The following is a 25680-nucleotide window of genomic DNA, read 5'->3' as shown; positions in this document are numbered from 1 at the left end:
ACATATTGACTGAAAAGAAAGAAAGCTTCCCCCCCCCTCGCCCTTACTTGAAGTAGTTATGACAGCTGATGGAAGTGCTGAATTTCCAAGGTCTACAACAAATCAAAGCAAACACTTTTACTCAGGGTGAGAAAGGTGTTTATTCTGCTTTACAAAAGCGGGTGATTCAAAGGTTAAGAGTGAGAGAACGCGTCACGCTTAATTTCCAAATAATCCTTCAATGCACAACTCAACCAAATGGTCCAGCGAGAAACATGAAGCACCTGAGGTAACTGTGCTGTGAAACCCCTAAGGAAACAAAGGTTTAGGGGAAAAAGGTTTTGGAGCTCCTGGCACCTCAGCTCAAAAAGCAGAAATGAGTTACATGGTTTTAACCCCTATAAACAGATGCACCTAATTAGCATGCATGTTGAAATAACATATATGACCTGGTGGTGGCACCTGCATAGCTCCATCCATGAGGCACTTCAGAGACTGCAACTCTGACAGGAAATTTCAGGGACGCTTTGCACTGAAAAGTTCTCATTGAATCCTCAAAGAAGAGGAGCAGGAGATATACCTTGTAATTAAAGGACTGTTAACCAGCCAGCCAAGGACAACAGAGAAACCAACCCGCCTAAGCGGTATTTACATCCTGAGTGAGAGATTTTTTTCATTTTTCCCAGGAGGTGAGGCAAAGTATCACCTGAGTTGGTTAGAAGGAAGGATTAAATCTCCTGAAAGGGCTCCATGAAGGAGGTGATCTATGAAAGCTCACACACCCCATTAGAAAAACATATCTGGGAAGGCAGCCAGAAAATAACTTTATCTGGTCAGGCATCTTGGGAGGATATTGGGCAGAGAGCGACTCTCTGCAGATAAGATCTTAGCATAAGTAGGTAACCATCAGCTCTCCAGTTGCTTTCCTTTGCAAGCATTGGTACCTCCTTTGATTGTTTTGAGTGTTGCTCTTCCATTTGCTTTTCATCTTAACTTCGCCTGCGCTAACAGGGATTTCACAGTAGCTGGCTACATAAAAGGACTCCTTACCAAAGATGCAGCAGGTCTGAAAAACAGGGTTAGTGGGGCACCTCGAGGCGTGCCCAGCTCCCAGTAGGTTTCTGAAGAGTGTGGAAAGTGAGGCAGGGTGGTGATCTGACGCAAGCTGCAAGGGCTGTTTTGAATGATCACCTTTCAGAGGCCAGTGGAGGAAAAGTCTCTCTCCCAGGGACCCCCAGTACCTGGGATGGCTTTCTGGTGCCCAGCAGGATATTGGCTGAACCCCCAGGGCCTGCCACACAACCTGCACTCTCAGAAGCAAGTTTACATAGGAAACCACGCTTCTTTCCACGACGTTTGTCTAGAGCATTTCTCTGACACACTCACATAACCCCCTGCTGAAACACAGCTGCCTCCTGTGCAGAGCAGAGCAAGCCACTCCAGGAGAGGTGTCTCCAAAGGGCTTCAGCTGAGGTGTGGAGGGAATGATTTATCTGTCTGCAATAAGCTGATAATAAGACAAACTTGCAGGGGCAGAGCGCAGATTTACCAAATTTACACAAATTAAGAAACATCCCATCAGTTCTTTAATTAGGCAAAAGTGTTGAGGATCTTGGCTGTGTGCTTAAGCAGAAGGTAGAACCATTAGAAGGGCTGTTATTTTTAATTATCAGTTCAGTGCTGAAAGAGCTATATGCAAATGCCAGCTGAAGCATCAGAAATAACATTAAGTACCCCTCAAGGCTGGAGTTTAATTATGCTTGGGCTTAATTATGATAGATTACATCACCAAAATATCTATTTATTGTATTTTCTCTGAAGTCATAACTGCAGAAAGGGGTACTGCATTACCCATCCAGGAACAAGTTTGCAAAACCATTTCTCCAACAGCTTTAGGAATTTATAGATGCACCTCTAACATAACCCAAGTTATTTAATTCTCTAATTTATCCTACCTTCTGAAGCCATGGTGGTAAAAGCTTTGGATGAGGATTCATTAGACTTATTGTCTGTAAAGGAAAAAAAAGACGAAAAGAGTTCTTGAAAGTAGGCTTTTGTTAAAAGGGCTGAAAATTTAGTTTGGGGTTTGTGTCATACTGTGCATTAGTATGGCACCTTCACAGAACATAGCTGGGAATTAGTTTAATTCTTTCCTTTCTGTCACATCTAAATACATTAACATTTTTATACAGAGTGGATCTATCTTAGTGTTAGCATAGCCTGCAGGCAAAAACGTAGACTGCTTTAATTGACAGCTCTCCGATTTGAATATATTTCTGCAAAACTGCAAATTGGGTAGAATGAGTCATTTTGGAGAAAAATGGTCATTTATCTCCCTTCCCTCTGAAGCTGTATTTCCGAAGGAGTAAGTTCTGGCTTTTGAGGTAGTCTTTCTTGTGGAAAAACATACCAATAAGCATATCCACAGCCACAGGTGAACACAGCTGAGCTGCAAGTAGTCACCATGGTACATGACGTACCCTTGGAGGCTGCCAAGGACCGGCAGTGCAGTCATATTATCTGTGCATATGTAGTAAAAAAGAAAGGTGCAACCATGCATTTGCACCCGAAGAGGAGTCATGCACAAGAGGGTGCTAAAGCAAATCAGTCTGCCCTTCTTGCCCGCCACCCTGCATCCTCGGAAATGCCATAAACCTCTGCACCGTATCCTGCTTTCACCAGCTACTTGAGACAGTATTTCTCCACACTTTTCACTAACTGTGTAGCTAATTCTTATAGCAGAGGTTATAGGGGAGTTTCTCCATTGTCCAAAACGTTCAAGTGTTTTAGGGGCCTTTTGCAGGTTTCACTGAAGATGCATGACATATCCCTGACTCTGAGGGTTTGATTTACCAGAGAGCTGCATTGCACACATGCAGACTTTCTGCCAGGAGTGCTCAGTGAGAAACGCATGATTATAATAACTCACTGGTGCCATGTGGCTAAGCTAGTGTATTTTTGGATATGGGAAGTGCAGCAAGATACTGCCTAAACAAACAGCAAGTATCTTATGTTTGTGCAGGAGTTTCTTAGCTCATTTAGAGGCTTGAGCAAAGACTTGAGCTAAAAAACCTGCTGGAAAGTTCAAGCTGTGTGATGACCTTGCACAATAAAGCTTCCATACTCTTGTCATTTCTTCAGTATTTTAAATAACAGAGAATACATGTGTTTGGTGTTCTTAACATTTTACATTTCAGATGTGTCTTATCTATGAAAAACCTACCAAAGGAAACAAATATTTCTTCTGATGAAATATTCCATGTTTCATTCCCGAGGAAGGAAAACAGGCATGCACATGAGAACGTCTTATGTGTCTGGTGGGTCCCTTGCAACACCAACGTTGATCTCAACTGATAGAAACCTTCACTGTCTTGCAAGTCTTCTTGTTCAATAGAAATTTCTTGGGGAAAGAAAAAAAAGAAAAGCTGCAAGGCCCTCTCGTTACACTCCAAAATATAAATCAGAGCTGTGCCAAATATTGGTACTGAAAAGCAGGCTCATAGGGCTGCAGGTTTCTTTGCTGAGACACTATCAAAGATTTGGCAAGAACAGTGCGGTTATGATGAGCCATCATTCCCATCACTGGCCATTGCAGGGGGCTATGGTCATGACTGTTCACCAGCTGTTCCCTTTCAGAGGGCCTGATACTCTCCCCTTCACCCAGACGGACACCTACAGGCTCCCCATGGCAGGAGTGGATGAGCAACCATCGCCTTTCTTGGGAACCACTTCTACCACTGCACCTTTGTCCTGCTGACAGGTTGCCTTACCTCCAGGCTGCTCCGTCACGCTTGCTCTGTCCATGTACCACAGGAGGCTTGGCTTGGGAAACGCCTTCCTCACGACGCAGCTCACGTTGGGCTATGGGGCAGTAAAAGCCAGTCATTAGCCTTTGTCATTTCTCACCCGGCTGCCAGCTTCCAAAATCCCTTATGGACAGAGTTATTCACTCCCCATCCCGCTCGGGGAGGAAGCACTCACTTCCTCCCTCTTTATTGTGTTTCTTTCCCTCCTGCCATTTTTCTGGTTGCAGACACTGTTGAATGAGAGCCCAGGGACACCCCCGTTGTCCTAGTCCAGGTGGGGGGTGATGGGGCTCCAACATCCTCCAGTCCTGTACTGTGGCTGGAGAGATGTAGGGTGACCCCCCCACCCTCCCACCCCCAGTGACAAACACCCACATGGAGAAACACTGGAATCAGTAACGGACACGGTGTGTGGGGACAGAATGAGATGCCTCCTGATTGCCATGTAAATCTTTCTTTCATTAGGCAGATAGACAAATCCCACGAAAAAGACTGCCTGGCACAATGATATGTTGAATATACAGAATTAGATAGCTTTGTAGAGGGCATGATATGCAGGAGGTTTCCGGAAGTCACGAGGAATTGCATGCTTTAGATGCAGTCATCCTGGCTGTATGCCAATTGCTCCAAAAATCTGTGTGTGTACTCAATTTAATTTCTCATCAACCAATAGATGGGAAGGACCTCAAAATCAAGACTGGATGAAGGGTTGGGCACTAGCGGGGTGGGAGGTCTCATCCTCATGCTGCCTGGGTGTTCCCACTTACATTTACTTACCAGCTTACGGCACTAAGAGAAATTGCCTTGTCCATTTAAACAAAGAAAAAAAAAAAAAGCGTGTGCTACTCATGCAGCACAAAGTCCTCTCGCTCCCCCTTTCAAAGTGGTTCACACATTTAGTTGAAAGCAAGCTTGATGCATTGCAGCCAGCAGAAGTCAATCATTCAGTATGAAGACTGAAACTACCCAGCTGAAATGCTTTCCTTGCTGCGGTAAATAACCTCTGAACTTGTAGTGTAATTGCTTTCCCCTCTTTTCTCTTCGTTATTCTGTTATTTTTCAGACACTTTTAGCTCATAATATTTTTATAAATGCTTCCTATGAAGAAATACAAATCTGACGTCCAAAGTAGATTTACGCCCTGCAAGAAAGGGCGGAAAAGGGAAGGAAAGAAGTTTGTTTGGAGGTGAAGAGTGGACAGAGGCTCTTGGAAAGGTTTCTATTGCTCAGTCTCATAACAGCAGCATTCCTTGCTCTGCTGAACAGGACAGTGTAGACAAAAGCCTGCAATGCCCAACACCACACCTGGAAATAGGTCACCAGGAAAATTACACTTATTTTGCAGAACCAACTGACTCATAGCTTGTCTGAAGCCGGTGGATATGATTAATACAAGGTTCTCCCTGCCCACAAGGAAAACTTTCTTAATTTGGGATGCTCACAGATCAAAAGCTTCAACCTGGATGGATGCAACAGGAAGCAAAGTGTCAGAGTGGCTTGCTAGTCAGTTGTATGGGCCACAAATATGTTTTATGCCAAGTAGGGCCAGCGCAGTACAGCAGACCTTTAGGTTTTGCCATTACTGAACATGTGATAAAACAGAGGTCCCAAAACACTTGTATAATTACTCGGCTCTAAATAGGGGCCCTCAGACTTAGATTCAGTCTCTCCATTGGCATCTGATTGCTCCAGCTGAGTTTTGCTTACAGCATGAGATGTTATGCCTGACACAATCATCACCTTTCCATTGACACACGAGGCCACCTCAGTGCCCCAAGCACCGCTCCCACCACACCCGCTCCTCCCTGTCCCCAGTGGGGCTGTGTGGCAGGCAGGGGCTGCCACTGCCTGGCCCCTTGGAGCTGCGTCCTGAGTAGCCAGTGACCTTCTTCAGAGAGGTATTGTAAGCAGTGTGGAGAGGGCAGCTTGAGGCTGCTGGGTGGTAGTCAGCAGATGGGGAGGGAAAGGGAACGTTGCAGCCCCCTACAACATCATCAGCTCCTCACAGTCTCTCAGTCCTGTCCTGGAGTCTTCCCTAGGGCTAACACAAAACCAGATTTTGCCCACACCATGAAGAAGTCCTTAGGTAGCTCCAGTTTGTGGTCACTGAAGCAGCTCATTTCTGTGGGGATGGGAATCGCTCAGAAGAAAGGGCATGAATGCCTGACATTAGCTCATTGACTTGCTTGTCGCCCTGTAAGCTCAGTCAGTTTGAAGGTCCTGTCTATGTCTGATTCAGCTTAGCTTGCCTGGCCCTGCTGGGGTGGCATGGTGGCAGTCACAGGCATTACTCTTCACTCCAAAATTGCTCACCTTCAGCAAGGTGGCAGCTGAGCCCTCCTGCAGCCTAACAGAGATCTCAGGGTAGGCTGGAAAGCAAACAGAAACATATTAGTGAAATGGATACCAAAGGTCACGGTAACAGCTTCTAATAAGGCTTAACAGCCCTGTTTCATAAAAAAGTGGAAATGAAACCCTACATCCACTTGTGATGATGTGCCCCCCCCTCCCCAACGTTTATTTCCCGTAACCCTGCTCAAGTGCTAACCACCAGTGGTGGTCATAATGGATGCGTCTGGTCATGATGGCTGCATCCGCCTCAAAGTGGATTTGGGAGAGACAAATAGCAACACAATAAACAAGGGCTAATTTCAGCAATGCGCCCACCTAACCACAGGGCTGGTCAACATCTGACTCAAGCCAAACTTGGAGGACACTAACATCTATGGTCAGTATGCAAATATGACTATGAGTCGACTATCTTACTCCATAAATAGTGGACAGCCCAGGGCCTGCTGAGGTCTCCTGCATGGCAGTGGGCTGCATGCCAGGATCTCCCATTGAGTAGGGATACCTCTCAAGGTTACTCCTTGAAGGTGAAAGAATCCTTATGACGTCAGCTACTCAGTAAGTGAATTAGTAATAAGGCTGCTGAAACTTTGAAATCTTAGCTAAGTGATATAAAGGATTCATTGCTTATATATAATCCTTTAGACATAAATTATTGACCAAGTCTGGGACTAAGACTGGATCCAGCCGCACCTAAAATCCCCTCTGAGAAGGAGTTTAGAACACAAAGGGGTCCTTTCTGAGCCTCATGACTCAATGGGAGGGCTTCCCTGACAGTTTTGTCTGACACTGTCCTCTATGCAGTAAATACTCAAGTGTACCTTGCCATTGAATCTTGTTAACCACTGTTGCGTTTACCATTGAACTTTATTAACTCACTGTCTTATATCAATAAAATATATTGTTGCTTCTCTCTTGCGAGTGAAGCGCATAACTCTATCCATGACACCACCCACACGCCTAGCAAGATAAAAGCTTGCACAGCTCCAATTTGAGGTCAAGGAAGTGGTTTACAAGCATACATCAACAGCTACTACCACAAGATCCATGATGTATCACTGCCTATCTAAACTACTCTTGAGCGACTTTGCTGGAGATATGAGCTGAAACCATCCTGCAGTCACGGCTCTGGCAGCAGAGCCACCCTTCCTGGGCCTGCTGAAATAAAACACTCCCCAGTTGTTGATTCCTCTGGGTGTTTGCTAATCAAAGTCATCTGCAAAGGCTTTAGCCATCCCCAAAAACATTGATTGATTTTGGGTACCAGCTATCCACATGCTGTCACCTGGGCAGACGTGTGACAGTGTCATACCACAGACGCTTCCTGCCTTGCCAGGAAGCCCAGAGCTCACCTTCACATCAGAGCAGTGGGTCTCCGATGACCACATCCACAAGAAATGGAAAAAGTGGTTTCTTTTGTTTTCACAACATTTTGATTCTAGGCGCAGCTGACTGTATAGACAAAATCTGTCAGGTGCCATAAGCATCTCTAAATTGGCATTTCTAAATTAGCCATTGGGATCACTGGTTTGCAGTAATATTAGCTGACTTGTTAAGTAAGGACTGTTGAAACTGTGCTAATATATAACAAATCTCGAAAGCCTTGGATAAATTATGCTTCTGGCCCTTTCTGGGCCTTAAAACTGGACTGGAAACAAGTGCAGTCCCTGGATTCCTTAGGAAATCTGTAATTCTTTCTCTTTCTACCCTAAACCTCACTTTAATCTCTACCATTTTCTTTTTTTTCGAACCCTGTTAATGACATAGGATCACCTCAGTTCATTACATTCCCCTCTGAGGTGAACTGATCATGTTTCTCTGTTTTATGTAGTGAATCCACCAAGCATTCTCCCACCTTCTTTTCTTTAATTTCTATTTTTCTGTCTGGTGTTACTGATGGATTATGTCTGGGAGTGACCTATATTTAATTATCATGGCCTTATGGTTTTCTGGACTTAGTGTACTTTTTGGGTGGAATTTCTTCCCCCCCCCCCCCCTTCTGTTTGGACTTTTCTTTTTTTGGTGGATTCTTCCTATCAGGAAATGAATGTCTCAAGATTTCATCCTTGTTTCTGCCTTGCCAAAACTGTACAGATGGTAATGAAGCTGGCAGAAGACAACCATACTTTTTCAGATGTAAGAAAAAGTCTGGTAAACTGGATCTTCTAATCTCAACTAAAAATTGGTTGGGAGACTAAACAACATCTAGTCTAGTTCCTGCTCTTCCTTTTTATGAGAATGGGTATGCTTTTCCACGTCTCTATTGGATGCTGTCCTCTGTTTTCTCAGAAGACATTTGCTGGGTAACTGTTCTGGCAGGCAGCTCTCAAGCATAGCTCTGAATGATCTAATAGATCTTTTCCATTTAACATCTCAGCCCCTGTTAACAGTTTGACATTCATTTGTCTTGCTAGGATATTTACCAATGTTTTGAGTCTAGCAGAAATTCAATATTTAGTATAGTAGTTTCTGCCGCTGAGTTTTTCCTCTTACAAAAAGGAGAAATCGATATTTGGCAAAGTTAGACGAGAAAAGGCTATACATTTTCTCAGAAACTTGTATCTAAAAGAACTCTATTCTAGAAAAAAAATATTTTAAAGCATTTCAGTCCAAAAGTACCCTCTTAAAAAAAACCTCTTTTGACTGAATGTCTGCTTTTACTCAACCTGTCAAGACTCTCAACTTCATTGAGAGACTTGTTCATGCCTTCCCCGTCCCTCCCCATCTGCTGCCCAGCTCTCAGTCACACTCAGGCCACCTCAAGCATCTGTGGGGAAGCACCACTGCAGCCCGTTAGACTTGGGCTGTCTCCCTGTCTTTTAGCCCTGAAGTGTTTGTCAGAGGGATCCTGCACAAGGAACTTTCCCCAGTCGACTGTACCCTCCTCTCCTGCTCCCACCCATTACAGCACAGTGGTGCACTAGCTGCCTGCTCTCCCTGCCCTTCTTTCATGCCACCTGACTTGTGGGGTTCAATTGCACGAGTGTTTGGGTGACAGGGGGATGCTGGCTTGCTGACATGGGAAAACCTCCCAGGTGTCCGTTTGCCTTGGTTCTCTAGCTACATCCTTTCTAATGGCCAGAACGACAGATATAGCCAGTATAATGTGCTGTTGACACTGTATACGGTTTAGATCCTGCCCTGGCCATTTGAGGCTGGGTCTACCTTCTAGGACATAAATGTTCATTTCTTCATTCCCTGGCCATCTTTGGCACAAGGAACAAGAGAGGGGCTGTCGTCTGAAGTGGCTGTCTGTCTGTCCCCACATGTCAACTGGAGATTGCTGGATTATTCTGGCCACTGTCTCTGCCTGTTCTCTGCCCGCCTCTGCCCTGCCAGTGCATGGGCGTGCGGGCTGGCAGAGGGGACATCTGGACCATCTGCTATTGGACTCCCCTCCCGCTGCAGCACGAGAGAGGTAAATGGAGAAAAGCTGGTATGATGCAATCATAAACAGTGTGACTTCAGCGAATGGTAACAGAAAAGAGTGAGACAACATGCAAAATAGTTATTTTATCTGCAAAATATCAGATGTGAAAGGGCTAAAAGCATAAAAATGCACTTCCTCCAGGATCTGGATTCTATTGGCCTGAGGTCTGTGAGGCCTTCCTCAGCACCCACCACAAACCAGCTCTCAGGGAGCCCCTCCACCTAATCCTGCCCTTGAGACACCTGCGAAAGAGGCTGACGGCACAACACCCCAGTCCAAAGCCAGCCAGAACTTACTGGGAGCATCACAGGCTGTTCACCACCAAGGGCCTCTCTTCCCTGTTATACTAATATGCTGATGCAGGTGCATGCACAGACAACCACACGCGACACAGTAATTCAGAGAATAAACCAAATAAAGCAACCTCTTAGGCTAACGGGTACATAAACCCAGGCAAGAGCATCAGCAGGGATGGAGGGGAGGGACAGGTCAAGTATGTCAGTATACTTGAATGATTACCCAGGTAACACTGTAACTATCTGACAAATGTTGATTTTTAAAAGTAAGACCCATGTCTGAATCATGCAAACGCAAGAGGAAATTTCAGATCATTAACTTCTATTTTTATTTCTCTTGCATCAATGGCCAACAACCCACAGACACAGGTTTTGCTTTTTTTTTTTTTTTTTCTGCTCCCTGTTGAATCTTTCTTTGCATTCACAGCATCAGCCTCGCATGGCTGTGCTGTCCTCGGGCAAGCAGCTACAGTCAAGGGACTGTTGAGAGACCTGCTGTTTAACACCCATTCATTTTAGGAGCATTGGAAATATGTTTTCCAGACCCACTGCTCTATAAGCAGAAAATACAGCCCGGTTTTCTGTGGGCAGCATTTTTCTGATTTGGTTGTATCTCACCGATAGTCGAGTAGTTCCTAAGTCACTAGAAAGGGAACAGAGCAAGTAACTAAAGATGATGAAGGCTTCCAGCATGAAATGCCAGCCCACACATTTGCAGCACACAGGCCTTTCCACTCCTGACCAGTTTGAGATGCCCAGGCAGGATCTAATTTTAAGAACCAGAGCCTTTGGCAGCAGTTGAACATCACATGCCTTCGAGGACATGACTTTGCAACAATGGTAGTTCCAAACCTCTTTAGCTGCTTACTAAAATTTGCCCATGATTTCCTAAACACAGACAGCATGGTCATTTTGTAACTGGGGCATGGAGATCTTGATGACCAAGATGCTTACCTGTAACCCGCAAAGTGCCAACGTAAGCTTACGCATCAGGGCAATGCGCCTGCCAGTGATGTAGATATATGTGCAATGGATCTCTTATTTTTGATGCCAGAAATTGAAAGAATGGCCTCAAATTCTTCCTAAGGACATTTTTACTCATTGAAGATGAAAAAAATAGAATGTAAATATGTATATATGTATATATAAAAACCCCCCAGTGTATTTTAAAAGCCTTCAGAACTAGAGTATTACCTTTCCAAGTGCAAGTAAGCTGGCAGTTGGCATAAGTCCCTTACCGAATACTCTCACGGTGGTGCTGCTCTTCTGGACTCTCTCTGGGTGGTACACCACATGGCAGGAAAACACCCTGCCATCATCCGTGATTTTGGTGGGGAAAATCTTTAGAGTGTTATTCAAACCCAGGCGGACTCTTTGCCCATACAGCACACTGCTGTTCCTGTATACTGCAGGACAGGAGGGGTCCTTGGTCACAAGTTCCTCTTCCCTGCCATTTCCCCCCTGTGAAAAGAGCATCCCACACAATATGTGAAGACCAGACCATCCCCCCCAAATATATTTGTAGACCAGTTCTATTCCCACTATGAAAACTTTCCCTCGCACTCCTAGAATTGTGTAGTAGTAAGTGGACATTTTTTTCCAAATACATTCTCTCCCAGAACTTCAAAACCAACAGCAGTCATCATCTTGCCAGTAAACTATGGAGTAAATAGCTGTGTCTTGTGAGTCCTGATCTCTGTAGCCTGCAGAGAGGGCAACAGAGCTGCTTTCTTACTGCAGCAGTCTTTAAGTTATGCTGAATGTTCCATACATATTAAATACAAACAAAATTCCAGGAAAATCCTTGCTCTTTTAGACTTTAAACAGTGAGAACCTGATAATAATAGCTAAAAGTAATCTCCTCTTAATGCCTGTGTGCCAAGCACCCTTAGATATAGGTGCAGCCGGCACATCCTGGACATCTGTGCCTCGGTACATATTTGCAAGCTATACTCTGAATGACACATGGCAACCCATATATATATCATTGTGCTGACCTTTGGGTTTCCTTTTCCCCTTCCTCTGCTACTTTGTAGAGTGAGCTAGCAGCACTAAAAAGTACTAAAGACAAGGATGTTCCTTACAAAAATTCTAAGAATTTTAATATCAAGAATGCACTGCAAAGGAGAGATCTAAATAGATAATGAGCTGGGACAAAAGACTAAAAAACTAAAATATTTGAAAATCACCTTCAAGATAACCCTCAACAATTACAGCTCCTCAGTGACGATAGGTAGAAATTAAAATGCAAACCTCAAGGACACTGCTGGCTGATGCTTATCTCTACATACTGAAATTAATGCTAAATGGTTACATTAAAACATGCACACAAATATTTATCTAGAAAGTGAGATTCAGGACAAAAATATAATGAGCTTTATATCTCACAGCAAATTGCTTAAAAATAGTTTCTATGTGATTAGCTAGATAACTGGGTTTGTGTGTCTTTGGTATGCATCTGTGACACAGAGGTTAACAAAACCAAAAACATTACAGGCAGCCCCCCCCCCCCCCCCCCCCTTTTTTTTTCAATTCTCTTTCAAAGTGGCCTGATATCTCACTACCCTACGCAGTAACCATGTATTTTTCAGAGATACTAGAGCTTCACTACAGCAGAACTCCCCGAGAAATCCAACAGAAGGAATATTTTAGTTCTGTTACATTTGCTAAGCTCTTTGCCACTTCCCACGGACCTGCTCTACATGTACTTCTGAAAATTAAAAGCAATTAAGATGGAATTTTCCCTCTTTGTTTCTTTAATAGTTATTGTTTGTGGTGTCTATGTTGCAAAACCATGTTTGTACCTTTTCCCTTTATTATCACAGTCCAACACGACTGATACATTTAGTTTAGCACATTCTGCAGGACACAGTAAAGTTTAACATTTCTCTTTCAATCTGCGAAAATACTCTGTAGTTCCTTCTGAAATTTATACCTGAGATGAAAAATACTTACCACTAGCCATTTCAAAGGATAATTGGACAAATTTTCTGAGGTCGTGTCCTCAAGGCATGGAATTTCTAAAGTCTGGTTTAACTGCACTTTCTTCACGTAATGCTGCTCCTCTTTTATCATTGCAACAACAACAACAACAAAAAAAAAAGCCCGAGAAGGAAAATCAGACACGTGATGTTCATTGTGCTTTAAAAACCAATGCTGACTAGCCCTCTGTTCAAGGAACAGGCACATTTTTGATTAGAAGGGAACTGTAATTTTCCACCATTACCCATTTGCTAAGTGAAAGACCTGCGTCTGATTCTAGATGCATTTTCATGACTCTAATTCACAGCTTTACCTGAATTTTTGCAAAATTCATAAAAACTGTTACTTAACTGCAAGATCAAGATGTCTCCTTTTGGACCTGAGAATAATTTGAGACCTCAATTCTTGTCTTACAATTTTTTTTCTGAGGCAATAAACCTTCACATCAATTTTGTGCACCTGTATTTCTTTTTCTCTGAAGATATCCACAGAATTTCTTTTCACTAAGCAAGGTGTTCAGCCATGTCAGGTAGGTTAAGATTAACCCCGTTTTTCAATGTGAATGCTCCTTTTGTTATTCTCTAACCTGCCCACTACCAGAAGCAGAGATCTTGTCACTCTTTCCTTTGTCATAAATTTAAAAAAGTATTTCAGCATCTCCTTTCCTGCCCTACCCATTCCCAGTCCAGGGCTCCCGTCCACCTGTGGAAGAGCAGAGTGACGCACTGAACAGATCACAGCTGTAGGCCAAACATCGAGTCTGTGTGCGTGTGTGCATTTAAGCAGCGGTGATGGCCACGAGATGCTGCAAATGTCCTGGTGAGCACTGATGTCTCTGACCCTCAGCCAGGCGGCGGGCAGTACCCCCCTGCAGCCCGCCGTGTGGCCACCCTCCCTGCTGCTGCTGTGCTGCACAGACCTGCCTTCCCTCTTTGCTGTAGGCAGGCACGAGCCCACACTGAGGGCAAACTCTTCAACTTTGCTCCCCGCGTAGCTCCAGCTTGCGTGTTGAGACAGAATGAATATATATTTTATTTATTTTCTATCTTGAGGGGAGGGAGAATATCTAGCAGTCCTGGACTGTTATGTTACTCAGCAGTGGGGACTTTCTGGTGGTTATAACTTCCTTTATGTCTGGCACCCAAACATGGAGTGACAGAGCCTGCACGCAGCCTCTGCCACAGGGACGCAAAGAACGGCAGCGCCCAGCATGGTGTCCAGTAGACCCGGTGGCAGAAGCAGTTTATCTCCACTCTCCGCTGGAGCAGAGCAGCTGAGGAGCCAGCTATCATGGCGGGACACAGAGTGCACAACCTCTAAAGGGGCTGTATAGTGCAGAAGGGATAAAGAAAGGGCAAAGGAAGCAAATCTATAGCTTCCCTAGGAAGAAAACTACACAGGAGATTTTGCTGGGACAAGCTACCATGCAAAAGTGCCGTGCAGAGGTACAAAGATGAGTAGTCGGCCCCAGGAGCTCATTCTGTGGACAACCTCTGCCTGTTGTCACAGTCACATATCCCAGCTGCTTATTTTCCCTCCGTCTTTGATTCCCATCTCCACTAACATCCTGTTGGCTAAGGCCCTCCACGTTTGTCAGTCCTATGTAGGCCTGCTGCTCTGTGGGCTTTTTGCAGTATCTACAAGTTGAATCCATCTGGATTCGCTTCACTTTGATGTAGTTGAGAGCTGTACTTCGTTAATGACTATCACCCTTCTCCATCCCACTCATAGGCTGGATTAAGGTCTTTCGCCTTCTTTTGAGTGGAAGTGGTTCATTGCAAAAGATCTGGTTACCTTAAAATACAAATCTGCAAGAGGGATATTGCAAACTGAATTTTTTAGTTCTCTCTAGCAAAGCAGTTATCAGCAGCACAGCTTGCTACATCATGCAGCTGTTGAAAAAAGTCACAATGATGCCAATGTGAATGAGAGTTGCCCACGTTTAACATGTAGACAGCAGTAGTGGCATCGAACATGCCAGTATCAACCAAGGGCACCGGCAAGAGAAAAGGAGCAATGCCTGATTAGCACTATTACTGTATTAAGGAAGAGACAGAGAAAAATCCCATGAAGAACAGAAGCATGGGAGGGTTTCATGCAGTTACCATCACTGTACCTCCCTGCTCTCTCCGCTTGTTCCAACCCCTCTGCCCTGTGAAGCACAGGGAAATTCCCAAAGGGGAGCCTCCCGCAGCACACCCCTGTACAGCAGGTAAAGTGGCAGCTTCGTCCTTGGCACGATTATCCAGCGTGCTCTGTTAAACACACCCATCCTCTATGGGTTGCTCAGAGATGCTGGCTCTGATTTTGCCTTTGTAAGTTTGCCAGGGCAGGAAGGTGCTGCAGGGTTGCCCCTGAGGTGTGCCTCCGGGATAGCAGCACCAAACTGCTTGGAGCCACTGCGGTGCAGGGGCCATTAGGGAGGCAGGACACAGCTTGGGTTAAACGTCCCTGTGCATGAGGCTTGCACAGGACCTCCTCCTGCTGCAGGACCAGTGCGATCCAGCATGGAGACCGACGTCCCTCCTGCCACCAGTCTGGCCTCACAGTGCAGGCCAAAGAGGCAGTGGCAGTGCTGCTGCCTTCCGCTACCCCTAACATCACCTGCACCCACCCTGCTCCTAACCCTCGAACACATGCTGCATCTACAGCCCTGGGCACAAGCAGAGCGAGCATGTTGGCCTTGTCGTTCTGAACTGAAACTGTGCCAAGTTTGTTGCATTTACTTTAATCCTTCTTGGCTTGTTAACAGAAACCTAGGTCGGGAAGGGGTTTCTGGGGTCATCAAATCCAGTCCCCCATGTGCACAACAAGCTTGCCCAACATCCCTGCACAGCTCCATCTTCACGGCAGTTTGGACTTTTGCCCTCACTGCTGGCATCAAACAGCTGTTCCCAAAGTTGCTGCACTAATGGTTGCCACTGTTGTTTAATTTGTAGTCAAATCCATTCATGTCCTATTTAAACCCATTTGTTCCTTTGCCAAGATAATTTAAATATCCTCCCTGGAGTTCACACTCTCCCCTTAGGCTTACTTACTAAGAGCAGTCATGCTGCTTTCCAGCTTCCTCTTGGCTTGCAGAAGCAGCCAAGTCTCCGTTCCTGTGATTGTCTTAAGCAATCCCCCACTTTGGTCCCGCCTGTTTTTGACCATAGGGACACACATCCCTCTATTGAGCTGACACCCAGCACACCCTGCAGATGCCAGCCTTTAGCTTCAACCAGACAAGGGTGTTTTCTCTTTCTGGTGTCACACGCCCATAGCAGCAGAACATCACGGTTTGGAGATCTAGCAACCTTGGTCCCACCATATCCTGAGCCCCTCGTTTAGTCCTCTCCACCACATGTTTCTCCAGAACGAAAATGTGGAAACTGCCCATCTCACCACCTTTTTAGCCTTGCCATCTAACTTTGTATTCCTCCAAACCAATAAGGTTTCCTAGTCATGAGCTGGACAACAACAGCTAAAGAGCGCCTGTAAATAGGAAACTGTGTAGACAGCGGCATTCAGTGGCACCATTGCAAATCCCAAACAAGCCACCATCACTGACCAACAAGTGTTCATCTATTCTGATATTTGTCTCCCTCCACCCCATCCCTGTTACGAAAAAGCAACATCTCAGCCATAATCACTTACCTTCTGCCTTGACAATAAGTTGAATTTCTGCAGCCTTTGTCCCATAAGGGTAAGTAGTAAAACTGCACTCGTACCACCCGCTAAGGGAGACAGTAACATTTTTCAGATGCAGAGCCCACTGATTGCATTCAGACGTGGCATTTGGATCGGGGGAACACAAAGCCTCTGTAACATTCCAGTCGCAGCACTTCCACATGCTGAAGGACACTGAAAAGTTGTAAGAAGCCTCAGGAAAGGCGAAGTAGTGGGTGCCATAATCGGGGTGATGAACAGCTATTCTGGTAAGATGGTTGTCATCGTTCTTGGACCACTGTGTCTGTATTATGTAGGTGGTGTGTGCTTTTGGGAAGCTGCACACCAGGGTCACGTCAGCACCTGGCAAAGCATGGACCACATCTGTTTGTGTAACGACATCTCCAGGCTGGCCTTAAAAACAAATGGGACTGTTTTCAGTGCAAGTAATGTTTAAACGAAGCTTTCTTCTAAGCCATCTTTGACATGATTTGGTGTCTTAGCCACAGACAACTACAACTGTAACAACAGGCCTTCCATTTAGGAGCTTGACAGCAGATCTCCACCAATACAGACTGTGGAGAGAGAAGTGGGAGAACAAACGCACACTTGTGTGGAAGAGGGCCGGGAGCTCCCATCGTACTCGTGGTAGAGAAATGGGAGCTCTGAGGGCCTCTGTGAAAATTGAAATCTTTCAAGTGATATAAATAAAGCAGAAGCTGGGCCCAGTTATTCCCCAGCTCTTTTTGCAAGAAAAAATGACTTATCCCTGCTGGCTGCCCTGCACTGTTCCCTCTGCCCATTGCCACGGCCTTCGCTGCTTCAACAGAGAAAACTGCTCTTTTACCTCCACGTTATTAAACAGCTCCTGCATGGCCTAAACAAGTGTTCATTTCAGTGTCAGAGCGAGTTGCCTCAGTATGTATGGTTTCTTCCTCAATTAATTTCATAAAGCATGTTGGCAGTCCTTAGTGTGCTGTATAAAGGAGTAATGGATTGGTGAAATGAAGGGGCTTTCAACGGGAGGCTGTACTGCTTGGGTTTGCTGCTGCTGTAGAAAAACTGATTTCTGTCCCTTTCTCTCTCCTGTGAACAAGAGGCTCGCAGTCCCCAAACCCCTGTATGCAGAGTGCTGACAAACTCAGGGAGATGAAGAATTTATGGATGGGGCAGTCATAGTGAGACAAGTAATCAGTCACACCCACAGGGCTATGCACAAAAAGGCCCTTTATCAAAAGGGCATGCAAGTCCCCAGAAAAAATGAGTTTGTGCAGATGTTCTTAGGTACACACAGCCCCCCCCCGCCATCTCCTTTGTATGCTATCCTCCCTGTGTGTCAAATTTGCTTCGGGAACTTGCCCCGCAGTGCCACCAGCCATACCACTGACTGCCCATGCCAGCACGTGCGCACTGCTCACCTTCTTTACTTGAAAAAAGCAGGTACCAAGTTATTTGCTTTGACGTCTGCTCTGCCATGTGGCACAGGGATCCAGAGCACCTGAGCCAGGGGATGCCCTGCCAGGGGCCAGGCAGCCTTGACAGTGCCTGGAGGGGGGCCGACATGCCCCCTTCGCTCTGCCAGCTCAGCTGGGAGCAAGACAGGGACCGGCGCACCCGGTGCCCTGGTTTGACAGGGAAGGAAGACAAGGGCAGAGTCCCACATCCCTGCAGATCTGGCTGAGATTCGGTACCTAACCACTGAAGTTGACATGAACACATGGAGACTTGGTGCATGGAGAACAAAGCAACTAAATGGCCGTGGCCAAGATTAGTCTCCATTTTTCATTGCTGTGCGTGCTCTTTAATTGACTTCCAAGAGATGGGATGATGTAAGAGGGTAAATAAAAATAAGCCTGAATGACAAGTGCTGTCAAAAAAATGACTGAAAACTATTTTTGTCAGTCCAAGGAGCTTATTATAGCAAATGCTCACTGATTTCACTGCAAGATTTGCATCAGTAAAAGTTAAGGAAAAAGCAATTAGCAATCTTGCAATCGGACTAACAGGCAAGGGACACCTAGCAACTTTTCATATTCATACTGATGACGTATTAGGTCAGAGGACCAAGTAAAGAATGCCTACTGAGAATTGAATATTTTATATTAAGATGAAAAACTTACATATACAGAAACAATATTTTAATTTGTGTTGTTTGTTAGTAGTCTAGCACTTTTAGGTTCATGCAAAACTGTTCTAAACCTTTTGTTAACATCGGAATAAAATTAGTCTCATGCCAACTTTATTTTTCCAAATCAAATACTATTAGCCCATAGTTGTGCTCTATTTGAAATTTAATGGAGTAACTCCCAGGCCTTTATATGTCTGATCTCCACAAAGGGCAGGATGGTCTCCACTTTCACCTTTGAGTAACTTCAGTAAGGATTTTATCCTCAGGGGAAAAAATCCAACAGTCCTAGGGAAAGACTAGATAGTGTTGCTTTCCTGCATGTATATGTCTTGAGGCTTCTAGTTCTTTGCATTTGAGAACTTTTATTTTTCTATGAATACACATTACAAATATTTTCCTTTCTTTTAAAATCCAGTTTGCCTCAGTGATGTAGAAAATAGGAACAGCTTATGCCAGATTTTGAGATGCATCTTACCATGCCGGTCAAATACATGAGCATTTTCCTTTCTTAACTGGAAAAAGGCATATCCTACAAAATTCTTCTTTCTAGCTGGTAATAAGTACTTCTGCATTCAGCACGGTCAGCCTGTTAGGGGGTGGGGAGTGGAGGGGGCTGTGAGTATCAGGCTTTTACTTGGTTTTCCTCGGATTGTTTTTGGTTTAAGCTCCCTCTGATAGGGGTGCAGTTCTCCTTACTCAACATTCCTGAAAGTTTTACTCCCAATGACAAACTTGTTTCTCAAGCCTTTAATGCAGCACATAGGGCTGGGTGGGAAAGAGGAAGGGAAGAAGCTATTTAAGGGGTTCAGCTGTACAGTTTAACCTTGCCTTTAAGTGTTTCAGCACTTCCTCTCTCTGCATACACAGGTATGTGTGTGTGAGAGAGAGATAGACATTTTTTGTTTGCTCTTTGAAAGAAGTTTTCCTTTCTGCCCGTTGGAGAGGAGCACATGTTGCCCTAAATACAGGTGAGATCATCTCAGTGATTATTCTGGTGAAAACAGGTTAGGCATTTTGAATAAACTAATCTGCTACTCAGCACAAGCCATTTACTCCTTACTAGCTGCACATTATAACTAGGGTTATTAGAAAGTTGTCAGGAAACAGAAAATTGTTACCAGTAGCTACAGCTTGCCCTAGTGAGACACTCTAAGCCCAGCCTGCACATGCCACCCTGCCCCTTGCCACCCGCCATCATAAGCTGAGTCAAGGTGTCCTGCTGACACGCTTACCTGCAATCCTGGGCACTGAGAGCAAACAAAAGAGGGAGAAGAGACACCTTTTTTCCATCTTCACTTGATGAAGTTTTGGTAAACATGTAGTTCTCTTGGCCTGCTCCCGGCAGTGTCTCGGAAAAGGAAGTTGAGATGGTCTGCCCTGTGCAGACAGGCAGATGTGCAGCACAGTCACGCTCATCATTTTAGCGTGACTTCAAAGAAATGCTTCATTAAATGCGAAAGCCTCAGTTTCCTGCCGGAGTGATGACATTAGTACATCTTGTGAAACCTTTATGTTGAAAATACTACCTATACTGTGAGCCTATGTTGAAGACCTTTTTTTTTTTTTTACTTTGTCTTTCCAGGTGAACTCAGAGGAAGCAGTTTATTGGTTTACACTGTCTCAAACACTTGTCAGATCTCTAAGGTTGTACGTAGAGTACAAAAAAGCTGACTTTTTTTTTCCTGCTTCATTTCCTTCACTACATTTCTACTCACTAATGTAGTGAGATTTAATCCTCACTATCTTTTAAAAAAAGAGCAAAGTAACAAACCCAATCCCCCTAAATTAAAACAGAGTGAATTGAGAGGTTTCCAGATTTACCTTTTTATTTTTTCCTGAAAAGAAGATCATTAATTATTTTCTGCAGGATGAAGAACTACAACATCACACGTGACAACATCACTTGGTGTGGTTAACCCCCGTACCTCGCTCCGTTCAGCCGGTAGCTTTGGTAATGGCAGTACCCGCAGACAGAAGCGCGTTGTTCCTGCCAGGCCCATGACCTGTCTTTATTGCAGGTCACCTGTAAATCCTTCTGAACTGTCCTCGAAGCACACTGCATTTCCATAAACTAGGCAACCACCTGTCAGCAAAGCATCTCACCGCAGGCAAGTCATGCAAATTGGACCTGCTGTTGGAGGCTTTTCAGAAAGAAACTGATTTGAGTTCTTGCTTATCACACTTGTTTCCCCAAAACCTAAAGAGCTGGACAGGACACCTCATGTCCCCAGTGTGGACGTAAGTTATCTGCTGGCTCTTTCTGAGGTGGAATGGGTGTTTGAAGCACAGCTGGGCAGGAGGCTGGTTGCCCCTGTGTAAGGAACTAAAAGAATTAATGCCTCAAACATTCATCAACACAGAAAACCTCAAGGGCAAGTTGTGGCCTTTGTGATTAGTCTAAGGAATGCTGCCCAAGGAAGTGTGGAGTGTATGGAAGGATGCACATCCCACACTCCCTTGCAGCTGCATTGCCAGATTCCTTGGATAATTCTCAGAGGGGAAAATTTTAGCCTTGTAGCCCACACAAATGTTTCTCATCAAGCACAAGGACCGCTGATCAGTGGCTCCATTGTGTAAGCCCACTACTCTGTGGCTCTACTGTGTAAGCCTGACACCACGCAGACCTTGCTAAACTGATAGGAGGTGACCACCAATTCAACTGGATGAAGGGGTTGGTACACCCCATTCTCCCTCAACGCATGCACAGAACCCGTGCTCCACCTTTTCCCCATCTCTCATGGAAATGATTTCATGAAACACCTGACTCTCCTTGTCTAGTATGCTAATCAGCTGATAAGATGAACTTAAAAAGGTGACAGAAAACTGCTGTGTGTGCAACCACCACCCATGATCACCAGACCTGAGAAATACTGGAACCTGGGGTGGTGATCTGTATTTCTTTGACTCTCTTTTTCTCCTTTCTTTTTGTTTTCTTTCCTTTCTTTTCTTTCTTTTAGATTTATAAGAGACCCCATCGCTTATTATCCTTTTCCAAGTTTAAATTGTTTTCTAATGCAAGTAAAACATTTTAACTGGTCATTTGGTGTCGTTTCACCTTAGTTTAATCTGAGGGGACCACAGAACCTTGACAACGCTCTGGGCTCTCAGTCCGGGTTGTGACACCCTCATAGGGCCCGAGGACAACCCACCCTTTGGACTTTGGGAGAGAGCCGATTACAGCCCACGCACCAGGACGGAGAAAACGAGTGGCCTGGGTGACACAGTCCCTTAAACAGGCACCTCTTCTCACCAGCAGTGCCCTCCCTCAGGTGACTGGTCCATCCTTGGGTGATCTGGGTCCTGACATGTCTTTTCTGAAACAATTTCTAGGGGGCCTGGATGTCTTTGTTGGCCCCTTTCTTTTATGGCACCTCTCTTTGCTGCACAGGCAAGGCCTACAGAAACTCCATACGACACCAAAAAATGGTTCTGAGACACGGCACTTATCTCAGCCTACTGACAGGGAGCCGTCTCTTCCCACGAGTCAAACACGAGGTCCCACTCACAGCAGTTGCAGCCACCACCTGCAATTTTCTTCCTAACTGCTTTCCATTTCCTTCCTGACTGTCTACTTTTGCTGACCATGTAGCTCCACATAGCATCAGCATGCAAGGCACAGCGTTCAAGGTAAAAAAAGACCTCACTGGTCATTTTCCTACTAGATGAAAACAACTTCTACACCACTTCCCTAATTTGTGGATATGCAACCTTGGTAGCATGTTTAAGCGGGCTAAGATCTCCAGGTGGAACAGTTAATAGTTTTGGCCAGGCTACAGTCAGGCCTTCAGACATCTTGGAGGATAAATGCTGCTGCACAGTTCCCTTTTTGTCTGCGTTTTCCCTTACCTGAGGAAGCACACTAAAAGTGGTCATGGTAAATGCACTGGATGCCCAGATTACTGCTAAGGGAATTGTCCCTGGGGATGAAACCTCTGCTTGTCACTCAGAAGCCTGACAGAGAAAGATCTGTCTTGGAGGATCAAGAAGTCCTGAAGTTGAGGATGAACACAATATTCAAGCCATTGTAATTGACTGCCACAGAAGGGAGTAAAAATATTAAAGATATATGCTCTGGTTTCCAGTTGAGAAGAGAGACCACAAAGAACCCAGAGATTATCTGCAGATACTAGAGTCCAAGAAAATTGGACTTTAAGCTAGAATTTGGGCTTTCATTCATAAGTGCAGTTACCTTAGCTTCTCTTGCTGATCAGTTCATGTAAGCTTTGTAACATGAGAGAATATATTTTGTGCAACATTGGAAAAAAAAGTCTCAAGTGAGCTTTTTTATTGATCTGAAACATACCTCACAATTTGACAAGACAGCCCAAGTGCCATGTGGTATATTCAATAGCCACAGAAATCCCTGAGCAGCTTGATTGACTTACTAGATCGCTACATCTTGCCCTTAGAATTTGTTTCCTCTCCTAAAATAATGCCCTAAAGATATACTGCTGCCATGCTGCATTGTGTTGGCTGAATGCAGCTACCCAGCACTGTTGCTGTGCTTAGTGATGAAAGACAAGAAAGAAACCTCCCAGCTTGATGGATTTTTGTTCACTTCAGAGCTGTGTTTTGCCCTAATTCCTACCTTAAGCCCAAAGTCTGAAATAGTCATTCAGCCCTCTGCTGACATTGATGTGTGTGAACAGGTAAGCCCTGCCTCTCCATACGACATCAAAAAACTCTTCAAAGACATGACACTTATCTCAGCCTCCTGGCAGGGAGCCGTCTCTTCCCGAGGGCCAGACACAAGGTCCTGCTCACAGCAGTGCAAATTATTATGAGAGGTTTTCCCCTACCACCCCTTTCCTGAAAAGTTACTCACAGGCAGCCTTGGTAGGTGCCGTGGTGGGATGTTACACACCAGGTTGCAGATGGTGGGGATGAGAGGAGGTACTGAGACATGCCCAGGGGCAGTGGACACTGGTAGCTGGAGGGAGGACGTATCTGTACCTGACTTTTCCTTGGTGGGGCAGCTACAGGGATGTTTGCCTCAGAGTTGAGATTTGTAGGTTTTTCCATCATGCTTCACGTGCCTTTCCAGAGAGACCCAGAAATCACTGCAAGGCTGGGAGGTTTTAACAGAAAAGAAGCTATGCCCAGGCAAGCAACACATGTTTTCAGGGGATATGTGAACTACTACAGCATTTTCTTTGGGCTGGACAAGCAGTTGGCCTGGCTGGTCCTCCCCTGTGTTCCAGGTGGTGGCAGCACTGGCAGGAACCGATAGGCTTCGAGCATGGCCCAGGATGGAGCCCTGACATTGCACTGCAGCCGGGGCTCTGCCAGCTGCTCAAGGACGCCTCTGCCTCATGTGACACTCATTTTTTTCCCCTTTAGTGAGAGTGGGGGATCCTCTAATTATTTTCTGCTGATCTGTTCGCCACTGGAGGAGGCATTTTGAACACTACAAATGACTCTTACCGTGGCAATCACCCCTATTATGCGTCATGCTCACAAGACTCTCGACTGCAATACAATTCTTCTGCCTCAATTACAGTAAGCTGCACCTAAGGAAGGAGCAGAGCTGCAGTCAGTCCCACAGAAAAAGAAATCTTGAACTCCAGAGACAAATTCAATTATTCACAAAGAGATCCTTTTCAGAAATTCTGGTGCAGAAGCTCTTCCTGCCAGAGGCGAGGATGATTACCCTTGCAGACTGGTGTCCTCTAAACATTGCTTAAAGAAAGCGCTGCTCCCCAGTGGAAAAAGAGATGGAGACTTTGAAGCAGGAATTTCATTAAAGAGTAAACTAACCTTTCAGGTTTGCTTAGCACAGAAGCTCCAACTTTGTCATCGTGTTTTGGTTTTGAACTTCTTTGAAAACTATTCTAATGACTCTATAGCTGGCAGGCGACTTTGGCCATGGCAACTCATGGAGGGGTGGACGAATGAGGACATAGACTGGGGGCACAGCATGGCAGGGTACAGGGCACTGGGGTGGTGGTGGGATCCCCACTGGGCTTTTTCAGCATGCCCCTGCTTCCTCTGTCTCCCCTTCCCACCCTTAGCTCTCATGCCTCTCTCTTCCCTCTTCTATGTCGGGGAGGAGAGAGCAGGGTGTTTCTGACTCTGCTTCCTCCTCCTCCTCCTCCTCCCTCATGGCTACACGTGCATGTCCTCATGCTGTGTTTGACATAACACAGCCCCGGTTTCAGCTGGGGTGTTCAAGCAGCATGGTAAGGCGTATATGCTTTCCTCTCAACAGCAATTTTTCCAGCAGAAAGATACTTAAAGATCTGAATGGACTTTTCATCCCTACTCCCTCACTGACAGTTGGGAGTACGGGAGAAAACCAAGAACAGCTCAGTCCCAGTTGCTTCCTTGCTCCGTCTTGTCCTACCCTGGTGCCAAGGCTGCTCCATCACCTGCCCCAGCTCTGCTGATGCTGCCCCTGGTGCCGATGCCAGCAGAATTCCAGAAAGCCCTTTCTACAAATGTTTCATTTTCCATTACATCCTACAGATGTTTTGGGGCCAAATTGAACCAGATGATGGATCTTTAATTACACCTTTTGCTCATCCCACTGATAAATACTGCTTTCTCCACTTTGTAAGCAGGGAACTTGCTTTTGAGCAGCCTTGCCCAAAATTACAAGTCCAAATGAATAGATAGGCAAGGACTATAGACCTTAAATCCTCTCTCCCTGCTGTCTGTGGGAAAAATCTCTTTATGACCACTCCATGTTTACAAAACCTTTCAGATAAGACACGAACGCAACTTTTGGGAGTGTAGGAGGATCACAGGGAGTGATCTAGTGCTGGGTTCCTCTGTGCACATCTCTGACTCTCCATTTCTGTGACATGAGAAAAGGATTGCAAAAGCTGGCAGTAGCTTTTCTATTTAAAAGTCCTAACTTACTGCTCATGTTTCAGAGAAAGAGACCATACGTTTGGGGATAAAAGGAAGAAAATCATCTCCCTCACCTTCTCTGCCATTCCAGCCACAGAACCCTGTGGTCCTCTGCTCCTGTTTAATGCCGTTTCTGCTGAATGATGGTCCATCAGGGTAAGCTGTTGAACATTGCATTGTGCAAAGTACAAGTTACTGAAAAAGCGGACT

General features: G+C 45.2%; 1 protein-coding gene across 3 annotated transcripts in view; it reads right to left on the bottom strand.

The window, feature by feature from the left end:
• Positions 1-20489, bottom strand: part of CD96 (CD96 molecule) — a 31459-nt gene extending 10970 nt beyond the window's left edge. For 2 of the 3 annotated variants that reach the window (XM_074811925.1, XM_074811935.1), the window contains exons 1-8: positions 19851-20489; positions 16479-16904; positions 12816-12925; positions 11099-11321; positions 6099-6154; positions 3750-3840; positions 3203-3379; positions 1935-1988 (exon numbers count right to left, since the gene is read on the bottom strand). In XM_074811925.1, the coding sequence (XP_074668026.1) occupies positions 1935-1988; positions 3203-3379; positions 3750-3840; positions 6099-6154; positions 11099-11321; positions 12816-12925; positions 16479-16904; positions 19851-20037 (1324 nt within the window). In that variant the 5' untranslated portion in view covers positions 20038-20489. The remainder of the gene's footprint in view (positions 1-1934; positions 1989-3202; positions 3380-3749; positions 3841-6098; positions 6155-11098; positions 11322-12815; positions 12926-16478; positions 16905-19850) is intronic. The other variant, XM_074811944.1, reaches the window with a different exon arrangement.
• Positions 20490-25680: the final 5191 nt, after the last annotated feature.

Source organism: Strix aluco, chromosome 2, assembly GCF_031877795.1.
Source record: "Strix aluco isolate bStrAlu1 chromosome 2, bStrAlu1.hap1, whole genome shotgun sequence".
Taxonomy (NCBI): Eukaryota; Metazoa; Chordata; class Aves; order Strigiformes; family Strigidae; genus Strix; species Strix aluco.
The sequence above is the reverse complement of the archived record's forward strand: the minus strand, read 5'-3'. Positions and strand labels throughout refer to the sequence as shown.